The sequence below is a fragment of the Bolinopsis microptera genome, chromosome 13, assembly GCF_026151205.1.
Source record: "Bolinopsis microptera isolate Bmic1 chromosome 13, MBARI_Bmic_1.0, whole genome shotgun sequence".
Taxonomy (NCBI): domain Eukaryota; kingdom Metazoa; phylum Ctenophora; class Tentaculata; order Lobata; family Bolinopsidae; genus Bolinopsis; species Bolinopsis microptera.
This window is the reverse complement of record NC_087084.1, coordinates 3,372,551-3,384,212: the sequence shown is the minus strand read 5'-3', so window position 1 is coordinate 3,384,212 and position 11,662 is coordinate 3,372,551. Positions and strand designations below refer to the sequence as shown.

The window sequence follows — 11,662 nt, the reverse complement described above, 5'->3', positions numbered from 1 at the left end:
TGGCCATAACAAGGCAAAAATTCAATAGTCGACATAAAACATTAGAACTATCTGTAACCTTTTACAGTTCAATGAAGTGGATGGAAATCATTCAAAAAGTACATCCTCCGCAAGACTTTTGAAACACCCTGTTTGCCATCAACAATGAGATCAGCAATGAAAACAGAAATGGGTGTAAATTCCATTCTTCGGATTTTTTAAAGAACGGTATTGAGACAACTGCTTTCATTACGAAAGGTAAATTATAATATAAAATACAAGTGAAACATCCATCTGTCCGCAGCAGCAAACAGAGTGACAGCAGAATTGTACACAAAATTTAAGAGATAAAAAATAAAAATATCAAGTTACAATACTCGTGGATAAAAATGTCGATGAAAAATTGACGGAACCCAAGCACGAGCAAACTGAAGTGAGTGAAAATTTGACACCCAAAGTTGAAACTAAAACCTGATGGAAAATGTTCACTACAAAGTTCGTTGAATAACAAAATTGCTCAGAGCAGAACAACCTTTTTCATAAATCTGACAAGGATTCAAAACATGGGCGAGAGGGTACAACTATTAAATAATAAGATCATGATGTAACCAAATATTTAGACTATTAATATATGATTACGGCATTTATTTATTAATATTCGTGATAAACCGACTCGCAGTATACATCTAATACCTACATTCCACAAATTCCAGCTCATGGATGTAACTTGCTAAGAGGCAACAAAATGCACCAAAATAGAACGGTTGAGTAACGGCACTAAGTTAGTCGTGAAGGATTTTATAAGATTTCCTTTCGTTAAAATATTATAAAAGTTATCAACCAGTACTGTAGCTACTTCCATAAAAAGTTATAAATAATATTCGATTCTAAAAATATTTCACCGCGTAAAAGAGTATGATAATTAAATCAAACATATCTGAACACACTAAGAAGGCTAAAGATCAAGGAATCAATCGTTATAATAATATACTGAAATCTGGCTGATCACTGAGGATAATTCGAAAACAAATGGATAACAGAAAAACACAATGATGTGCAATTTAGAGAGGTCTCACACCCTCAGGGACGAGGATTGAAATTATTGAAGATCTATACAATGTAAAACATTTCGTGACGTCACCACAACGTTCCATGACGTCATTATAAAAGTTCAACATTAGACATAAGTCTCTAGATTTGGTGCTGCGGATGGTGCTTGTGAGAGATCGTGTAATTGCATCCGCTCCTCCAATTCCCGTATAATTCTGTTTCTGTGTTCCTGTATATAACAATAATAAACTTTTGAAAGATAAGATTGTTACATTATTACATTTGTCTTCATGCCTGTACATCACGGTAATCAGTGATTACGAAATGTATACCATGATTAGTTGATTAGTGATTACTAATCACTAATCAAGTAATCATGGTATAACTCTTGCCCAGGAACTACTAATACCTCATATTGCTCAATACACTCCTTAAGTTCCTGTCTGTACAATCTGGTCATCATGGTCTGGTACTTGTCCAGGTTAGCGGCTGACTCTTCTACCCATTCGTACTGGTTCACTGGCTGACTGAGCGTATTCCTGTAGCCAGATCGGGATCTCCTGAGGTGGGTCACGTGACGTCATCAAAACCTTAGTTACGTCAACAGTGGTGACTGGTGTGATGTTATTTGGCGTGATGACGCGGACGTCTCGTGGTATGATGGGTGATGGTGTTAAGGCTTAGTAGTTAGTACCCTTGTATCCACATCAAGCCATGATTACTATGTAACCATGCTCGCGGCCATGTTAACTGAGCTTCAATGAAAATGCAAAGAAACACATCCAGTCGCACATTATACTAATTATAATTGATAGTATATAATTAGAATCAGAATTATAATCAAATTTACACAGCAATACATTAGGATAATAAATAATTTAAAGAAGCTTCAATCTGCTTGCAGGACTTTCAAATCAGTTTAAAAACTGTTAATAAAATGCCCTACTAAGGACCCAAGATCAAAAGGTAATTAAGGTATGCATAATATAATAATATAACATGTACATGTATAATACTTGTATTATAAGAATATGTATAAGAACACTTGATTATAAATAAATCAGTTATAAATAATAAGTTAATGGTAAAGCGACATGAAAAAAAGCGACATGAAATTAAGAACTGACAACATTACATTGACAGTTGACACGCCCAAATACACAAAATTCAACAGCCCTCTCCACTTCATCCTACAAGACACACATTGCTGTACACAGTATATTTAAAAACGAAACTGCAAATAATAAGAAATCATACACACAAATAGTAGAACTCATACAATTAACCTAACAATCAAATAAAGGATCATGAGCTCAACCTTTTAAAACAGTCTATCAAATCTATCGATTGCTATTCTAATCAGAAGGAAAGTCAACATGTTGGATCTTGCTCTGAAGTACAGTCCCCAACTCCACCGAGCTAGCCGCAACAATCCTCCTCTTCAACAAATCCAACTGCTCCCCCACTACCGGGGACAACACCACCCCACCCGCCTCAGTCAGATCACACTCGCTGCAGCAATATCCCAGATGTGCATTCCGCTCTCCCAATACCCGTCTGCCGCGCCGCACGCTACAGCGCAGATGTTCAGACCGTCACGCTGCCTTTGCATGCGCAGCCCGTGACACGCGTCTGGTTCAGAGCACACAGCTGCCATGTTCTGTGTTTTGATAGCCATGGTTTGGGCGTCTCGTTTTCCTCCCATCTCACAAATCACAGTGACTTATTAAGTTTAGTCTCCCCGGTTACCTGCGATGGGAACCCGTTCAACTGTGCACCGAAACCCAGTCTACCCGTAAACAACTGATCCAGCACTGGGTTGTAGATTACACCGAACTGGACGGTTTTGAGAACGGTGAAACCGATAAGATGCAGGTGGGGTAACAGTGCACAAAGTTCATTGTTACCGTCCCTATTGGGTCAACATCCAGGTGCTCTGTCATCAATACTATTTCTTACCTGAAGTGCAAACTGTTCAAATTAATAACTTTAACAACAACTTTAAAATAACCAATTTAATAACTTGGACAACCATAACTAAAGCTTTAAAAAACATAATTCCTGAGTTCCAGTAATAAGGAATTTTAAAATACTAAGAGGTATTTATATACCGTCCACAGAGACTGTTCCTCTCCGATAAGAGCCATGTTCAGGATATTTCTCTTTGACCCTTGCTACTTATTAGATCTTCTATAGCTTTGTCGGTTTCTGCGGGAGAGGTAATAATAAAATTGTGTAATAATTACACCAATATAATTACACAAATAATACATAATTTCAACTTAAGTGTTAAATGGAAAGCCGATTGTATGCCTGAATGACTTAAACCCACATCTTCTCTGGATTGATTTGAATGACCAAACGTGTAATCACTTTAGAATTCGTTAATAATTTTGTTTATAGATTAAAATAACTCCTCAATCTGAACTGTGACCAAATCAGAGGAACAATTCCTTTCGTTCTACGTTCTTGTGAGAATGGTAAGCAGTGTAAACAAACAACTGCTTCTTTTAACAAGTGACAGTGCAAAGTTGTAACTCCTCTTCGTAGGCAACCAGCTACAACACTGATTTAGAGTTGTTATCGTCAGGTTGTTATTTTGTAACAAAATGTAATGTAATACAATTCTCCAATTTTTGGATCTTTTCATTTTTTATAACAGGTAAAAATGCATTTTCGTGGACGGATTGGTATCAGTACGACCAAAATGGAGAAATGATAATAGGATTAGATGGATGAAGACAACTTTTTGTAGAAAAATTAGTAACCGATTAGTAACCGATTATTAACCGATTTAAATCACATTGAATTAACATAATCAGTCTGTAAAACAACACTCCGAGTGTTAGTTCTAAAGATCGGTAGTTGCACAGTGTAAAATGACATCATTTTAACATCAATTAACTCTGTACATTGCTTGTAGTGAGCAGGAATTGTGAGGTGAGCCTTATTAACTAATTGAAGAAGTTGGATAAATGGTAAATGGGTAAATTGTGGCGATTAAGGTAAAAAAGAGATTTACAGTAACTGGTTATAAAGATTAAAGGATGGCGTATTTTTTGGGTTTTTTAACTTTTGGTAAACGAGCTATTACATAATAGTGATATGGCTGAGTCATTTTTCTTGCTTCAATTACACCCTTCTCTTGCGTCCATTTCCGATAATAGTTGTTCTACACATTTCCTATTCAAAATGCAAATCGAGAAAATGACACATCATTATGAACAGATACTGACACTTTATAAAGATGTACTTACAGTACACCTGGTGGTTTTTTTGCAAGAGTTGTCATTGTGTAATATGAATGAAAACCCTAACCAATTATCCGTGAATCTTTCTCCCAATTAATATCCAAAATCAACTCCTGAACACTATTCAGGGTATTTCATTACAATTCATGGGGAAAAGAAACAACAAAGTTATCAGAGAAGGTTATATTTAAAGTAAGTTTAGATGCGTAAGTTATTAAAGTAAGTTTACACGCGTTTTAAAACTGTACCTCAATCAGATACACTGGGAGGGCGGGACGTAAGTGGAACTGTGCGCTGTCTCCTTGTAAGATCTTCCTCTGCTTCACTGCAGAAAGAAAGAGTGTTAATTATTGATTAAAAGAGCATGTAAATAAAGACCATGTAACTAACTAATTAATTAGCGTTTCGCCTAAGACGTACTGATTGAGTACACGGAAAATGGGGTTAGACTTTTGACGTGTATTTTTAACAACACTACACTTATAATTTCTTCGAAGTATGAATTTGCAGTGTTTGGTAATTGATTTTTAAACTAATTACAACGGGATTACAACACTACAAATCTATTAAACTTGGACTTTGTAAAAATTCGTATGACCGTAAAAAGCAGAACTTGTTGAGTCACTAGCCTCATACGATATTATTTGGGTTAAATCTTGATATATACCATTATTATAGTCTAAAGTTTAATCTGTATTTACTCATGGGGAAGCTTAGAAATAAATATTAGCATCATGTTAATTACCATATAATACAATATACAATGTATTATACAATATACATTGATGTACGTCGCGTATTATGGTGTTAATATTTGACAAAATTTAAGGCTTCTGCTATCTTTCAAAATTAAAATAACTATACCATGCATTGTAACAGCTTTACTGTTAGCATGTTAGTATTTTAAATAACTCATGACTAGACAGTAGACTACGCGACGTTCCATAGAAAATAATATTTCTATATTTTATTGAAGTAGTAAGATCATGATCTTTAATACTTCAATATGGCAACTTTGTCGTTTGAGGGATAACATCAACATGGGTATTAGCTTATTTAATAAGCAGCACTGTCAATAACCGACGTTGAAAAAGTAATCCCACGAAGAAGTTCAAGTCAATTATTTAAGAAGTTGCCAATAACTCAATATTAGTTGATGTGTCTACGGCATTATAACGCATCATGTGAAAGTTTATGTGCCAAACAGCTACTCAAATTTCACACCGCTAAAGAATTGTGGTTTTAGTCCGGTATTTCTGTGTAAATTACAAGTTCTGAAATCTTTCCATCACACTGTAATACAATACACAGTGTAAATAATGTATACTAAATTATATATTATATATTATGTACATAATATATATTATGTACTAATAATATAGGGGGGGGGGGGGTGTCATGTCCGTCTATGTCCGCCTATGTCCTGTCCTTTTTGGATTCTATGAGACAACGGACGTGTTTTTTGGGACATTGGCGGACACGGACGGACATTGGCGGACTCGGACGGACATTGGCGGACTCGGACGGACATTGGCGGACCCGGACGGACATTGGCGGACTTGGACGGACATTGGTGGACATTAGCGGACATTGGTGGACATTAGCGGACAAACATTTTGAGGACTGAAGAGTACTGAAGAGTACTGAGGAGGATGGCTGAGGAGGATGGCTGAAGAGGATGGCTAAGGAGGATGGCTGAGGAGGATGGCTGAGGAGGATGACTGAGGAGGATGACTGAGGAGGATGACTGAGAGGGAGGAGAAGGATCAGGAAGACCCAGAAGGAGGAGGAGGAGGAGGAGGACCCAGAAGGAGGACCTAGGAGGAGGAGGAGAACTGAGGAGGATGACTGAGGAGGAGGAGGACTCAGGAGGAGGACTCAGGAGGAGGACTCAGGAGGAGGACTGAGGAGGATGGCTGAGGAGGATGACTGAGAGGGAGGAGGAGGAGGACGAGAAGGAAGAGGACTGAGGAGGAGGAGGAGAAGGACTGAGGAGGAGAAGGAGGACCCAGAAGGAAGAGGGCCAAGGAGGAGGAGGACCCAGGAGGAGGACCCAGGAAAAGGCCCCAGGAGGAGGAGGAGGACTGGGGAGGAGGAGAACTGTTGAGGACTGATGAGGAGGACTGAGGACGAGGAGGAGGAGTAGGAGGAGGACTGAGGAGGGGAGGAGGAAGAGGACTGGGGAGGATCAGGAAGACCCAGGAGGACCCAGGAGGAGGAGGAGGAGGAGGACCCAGGAGGAGGAGGAGGACTGAGGAGGAGGACTGACGATGACTGAGAAGGAGGAGGACTGAGGAGTACTGAGGAGGATGGCTGAGGAGGATGGCTGAGGAGGATGACTGAGGAGGATGACTGAGAGGGAGGAGGAGGAGGACTCAGGAGGAGGACTTAGGTGAAATGAGAAGGAGGACTGAGGAGAACTGAGGAGGAGGAGGAGGAGGAGGACTGAATAGGAGGAGGAGAAGGAGGGGGACTGGGAGAGGACTGGGGAGGAGGAGGACTGATGAGAAGGATGAGGAGGAGGACCCAGGAGGAGGAGGACTGAGGACCGAGGAGGAAGAGGAGGAGGATGAAGAAGAGGAGGAGGACCCAGGAGGAGGAGGACTGAGGAGGAGGACTGAGGAGGTCTGAGGAGGATGGCTGAGGAGGATGCCTGAGAGGGAAGAGGAGTCGGAGGAGGATGAGGACTCAGGAGGAGGAGGAGGAGGACTGAGGAGGACTGAGAAGGAGGAGGACTGAGGAGGAGGAGGAGGAGGAGGAGGAGGAGGACTGAATAGGAGGAGGAGGAGGGGGACTGGGGGAGGACTGAAGAGGAGGATGGAGGACTGAGGAGAAGGATGAGGAGGAGGACTGAGGACTGAGGAGGAAGAGGAGGAGGATGAAGAGGAGGACCCAGGAGGACTCAGGAGGAGGAGGAGGACTGGGGAGGAGGAGGACTGTTGAGGACTGATGAGGAGGACTGAGGACGAGGAGGAGGAGTAGGAGGACTGAGGAGGGGCGGAGGAAGAGGACTGAGGAAGATCAGGAAGACCCAGGAGGAGGAGGAGGAAGAGTAGTCGAGGAGGAAGCATCTAAATGTTATTTTCATTTTTGTCCGTTTTTGTCCATTTTTTTCCGTTTTTGTCCGCTCTATTTTTTGTCCGTTTTGAAAATATAGGGTACCGAACGGACAAAAAACATGATTCCCCCTCTAACAGCAAAAATTGAACATTTTATTTAGCAATTTAGGTGTCCATTAATGTCTGCCTATGTCCGCCTATGTCCGTCTATGTCCGCCTATGTCCGCCTATGTCCGTCTATGTCCGCCTATGTCCGCCTATGTCCGCCTATGTCCGCCTATGTCCTGTCCTTTTTGGATTCTATGAGACAAGCGGACATAGACGGACGTGACACCCCCCCCAATATACTAATTTAGGTAGTTATCCAGCACAACACAGTCTCTAATAATCTCTAATATTCTCTAATATTCTAATATTCAGTCTCTAATATTCAGGTACTACTAATGTACTACTAATGTACTACTAATGTACTACTAATGTACTACTAATGTACTACTAATGTACTACTAATGTACTACTAATGTACTACTAATGTACTACTAATGTACTACTAATGTACTACTAATGTACTACTAATGGGGGGGGGGGTGTCATGTCCGTCTATGTCCGCCTATGTCCTGTCCTTTTTGGATTCTATGACACAACGGACGTGTTTTTTGGGACATTGGCGGACACGGACGGACATTGGCGGACTCGGACGGACATTGGCGGACTCGGACGGACATTGGCGGACTCGGACGGACATTGGCGGACCCGGACGGACATAGGCGGACTTGGATGGACATTAGCGGACATTGGTGTACATTAGCGGACAAACATTTTGAGGACTGAAGAGTACTGAAGAGTACTGAAGAGTACTGAGGAGGATGGCTGAGGAGGATGGCTGAGAAGGATGGCTGAGGAGGATGGCTGAGGAGGATGACTGAGGAGGATGACTGAGGAGGATGACTGAGAGGGAGGAGAAGGATCAGGAAGACCCAGGAGGAGGAGGAGGAGGAGGAGGACCCAGAAGGAGGACCTAGGAGGAGGAGGAGGATGACTGAGGAGGAGGAGAACTCAGGAGGAGGACTGAGGAGGACTGAGAAGGAGGAGGACTGAGGAGGATGGCTGAGGAGGATGGCTGAGGAGGATGACTGAGAGGGAGGAGGAGGAGGAAGAGGAGGAAGAGTACTGAGGAGGAGGAGGAGAAGGACTGAGGAGGAGAAGGAGGACCCAGGAGGAGGAGGACCCAGGAGGAGGAGGACCCAGGAGGAGGACCCAGGAAAAGGCCCCAGGAGGAGGAGGAAAACTGGGAAGGAGGCGAACTGTTGAGGACTGATGAGGAGGACTGAGGACGAGGAGGAGGAGTAGGAGGAGGACTGAGGAGGGGAGGAGGAAGAGGACTGGGGAGGATCAGGAAGACCCAGGAGGACCCAGGAGGAGGAGGAGGAGGAGGACCCAGGAGGAGGAGGAGGACTGAGGAGGAGGACTGACGATGACTGAGAAGGAGGAGGACTGAGGAGTACTGAGGAGGATGGCTGAGGAGGATGGCTGGGGAGGATGGCTGAGGAGGATGACTGATGAGGAGGACTGAGGACGAGGAGGAGGAGTAGGAGGAGGACTGAGGAGGGGAGGAGGAAGAGGACTGGGGAGGATCAGGAAGACCCAGGAGGACCCAGGAGGAGGAGGAGGACCCAGGAGGAGGAGGAGGACTGAGGAGGACTGAGGAGGAGGACTGACGATGACTGAGAAGGAGGAGGACTGAGGAGTACTGAGGAGGATGGTTGAGGAGGATGGCTGAGGAGGATGACTGAGAGGGAGGAGGAGGAGGACTCAGAAGGAAGAGGAGGAGGACTCAGGAGGAGGACTTAGGAGAAATGAGAAGGAGGACTGAGGAGAACTGAGGAGGAGGAGGACTGAATAGGAGGAGGAGAAGGAGGGGGACTGGGAGAGGACTGGGGAGGAGGAGGACTGATGAGAAGGATGAGGAGGAGGACGCAGGAGGAGGAGGACTGAGGACCGAGGAGGAAGAGGAGGAGGATGAAGAGGAGGAGGAGGACCCAGGAGGAGGAGGACTGAGGAGGAGGACTGAGGAGGACTGAGGAGGATGGCTGAGGAGGATGACTGAGAGGGAAGAGGAGGAGGACTCAGGAGGAGGAGGAGGACTGAGGAGGACTGAGAAGGAGGAGGAGGAGGAGGAGGACTGAATAGGAGGAGGAGGAGGGGGACTGGGGGAGGACTGAGGAGGAGGATGGAGGACTGAGGAGAAGGAGGAGGAGGATGACTGAGAGGGAGGAGAAGGATGAGGAAGACCCAGGATGAAGAGGAGGAGGATGACTCAGGAGGAGGACCCAGGAGGAGGACTCAGGAGGAGGAGGAGGACTGGGGAGGAGGAGGACTGTTGAGGACTGATGAGGAGGACTGAGGACGAGGAGGAGGAGTAGGAGGTGGACTGAGGAGGGGAGGAGGAAGAGGACTGAGGAAGATCAGGAAGACCCAGGGGGAGGAGGAGGAAGAGTAGGAGGAGGAAGCATCTAAATGTTATTTCCATTTTTGTCCGTTTTTGTCCATTTTTGTCCGTTTTAGTCCGCTCTATTTTTTGTCCGTTTTGAAAATATAGGGTACCGAACGGACAAAAAACATGATCCCCCCTATAACAGCAAAAATTGAACATTTTATTTAGCAATTTAGGTGTCCATTAATGTCCGCCTATGTCCGCCTATGTCCGCCTATGTCCGTCTATGTCCGCCTATGTCCGCCTATGTCCGTCTATGTCCGCCTATGTCCGCCTATGTCCTGTCCTTTTTGGATTCTATGAGACAAGCGGACATAGACGGACGTGACACCCCCCCCCCCCCCACTAATGTACTACTAATGTACTATTAATGTACTACTAATGTTAACACGTGACTTACTGCCAGCGCTTGAGCATGATCTTCACCAGACACAGGATTTGGCAGTGAGCCAGGATGCAGGAACTGGGCTGTTTTGGTGATGTGGTTTACGAAATATTCGCCGTACTCATTATTATACACTCGCTCCCATCCTGAAATGTTATTAGGGTCAATTTTATCTGTGTGGTGTTTTTATTGGTGTAAATGTACACTAAATAATAGAAACATACATTGAATTGTACAGGGTGTCCCAAAAAACGCAGCCAATTAATCAGTGTTAATAAACAAATAATGGTTTAAGAACGACATTTATCATTTACAGGGACTATTATAGAGATAGATTCTGGTTTGGAGCGGGAGGTGTGACATATATCTTTTTGACACATATCAGAAATAATAATAATAAATGGTGTTGAAAACTATCAAGTGAAACTTTAGATACTCAGTAGTGTGAAAGGAACTATTTATAGAGGCACAAATACTGACATTCAGATAAAACACAAGACGTTATTGTACACATAACAGTTTGTAATTGGTCCCAATAACCACCTCATTTCATTGAAAACACCACATTATATGACTGTAATGAGTCATGTAATGAGTAATTCATTACGGATGTCACATGTACTGATTGGCCTGTTGATTAGTTAGCCAACGAGTAACAATCACATTATCAGTTAATGAAGTCATCAGCTAACCCCACGAGCTGACCAGATCCTGCAGCTGTTGACAGGGAGAATCACATAATTGTCACACAGATCCTAAAATTAGAGAAACTTTCTCACTAGGTGAAAACAAGTTCCTGATGGAGTTTTGCCCTAACTTGAGAATTTTCAAGTCGTTTAAATCTGAGTGATGAACAAAATTTACTTGGTTGTATTTTTTGGGACACCTGCATTAACAAAGCAAGAGATTCTACCTGAACTGACTGACACTGGCCTCAACGTTGAATTCCGACACGGATTTATTAAGTCACTGTTTAGTATTATATTGGCATAATGTTTTCAAAGATTATGGTTGGTGGGCTAGACAGCCCAGTGACATAAATTTAAAAAGGGACTAGGAATCCAGTCTGGAAAGAAAAAACGGCTACCATATATTTTTAAAACGACTACCATAAATTTTTCGGCCGCTCCGCGGCCGGATAACGATTTCATTTTACTTTGCTAGTTATATTACAGAGGTTTAGTTATTCATTAGTATAGTTATTAATTCATTAGTATAGTTATTCATAATTGCCAAAAGATTGTGAAAAAATTCCTTTCCGGGTCTCGAACTCGCGATCTGCTAATATAGTACCGACGGATTAACCGACTAGGATACGATTCCATGTACGCTTTAGTAATATTTACATATAGGTCTTCGCGCGTTCCTGCAACTACCATACTACCATACTACCAAACAGTCCATACTACCATACTGGTAGTAGGAAAATCTTGGATCCTGACAG

The 11,662-nt window shown here is 43.1% G+C and overlaps 1 protein-coding gene across 4 annotated transcripts in view; it reads right to left on the bottom strand.

The window, feature by feature from the left end:
• Positions 1–223: 223 nt before the first annotated feature.
• Positions 224–11,662, bottom strand: part of LOC134824671 (protein salvador homolog 1-like) — a 201,861-nt gene continuing 190,422 nt past the window's right edge. For 2 of the 4 annotated variants that reach the window (XM_063836637.1, XM_063836635.1), the window contains 2 exons: positions 1,439–1,589; positions 224–1,258 (listed from right to left, as the gene is read on the bottom strand). In XM_063836637.1, coding sequence (XP_063692707.1) covers positions 1,512–1,589 — 78 coding nt within the window. In that variant the 3' untranslated portion in view covers positions 224–1,258; positions 1,439–1,511. Of the gene's footprint in view, positions 1,259–1,438; positions 1,609–4,528; positions 4,606–10,229; positions 10,365–11,662 lie in introns of those variants that run through there. The other 2 variants (XM_063836634.1, XM_063836638.1) reach the window with 2 other exon arrangements.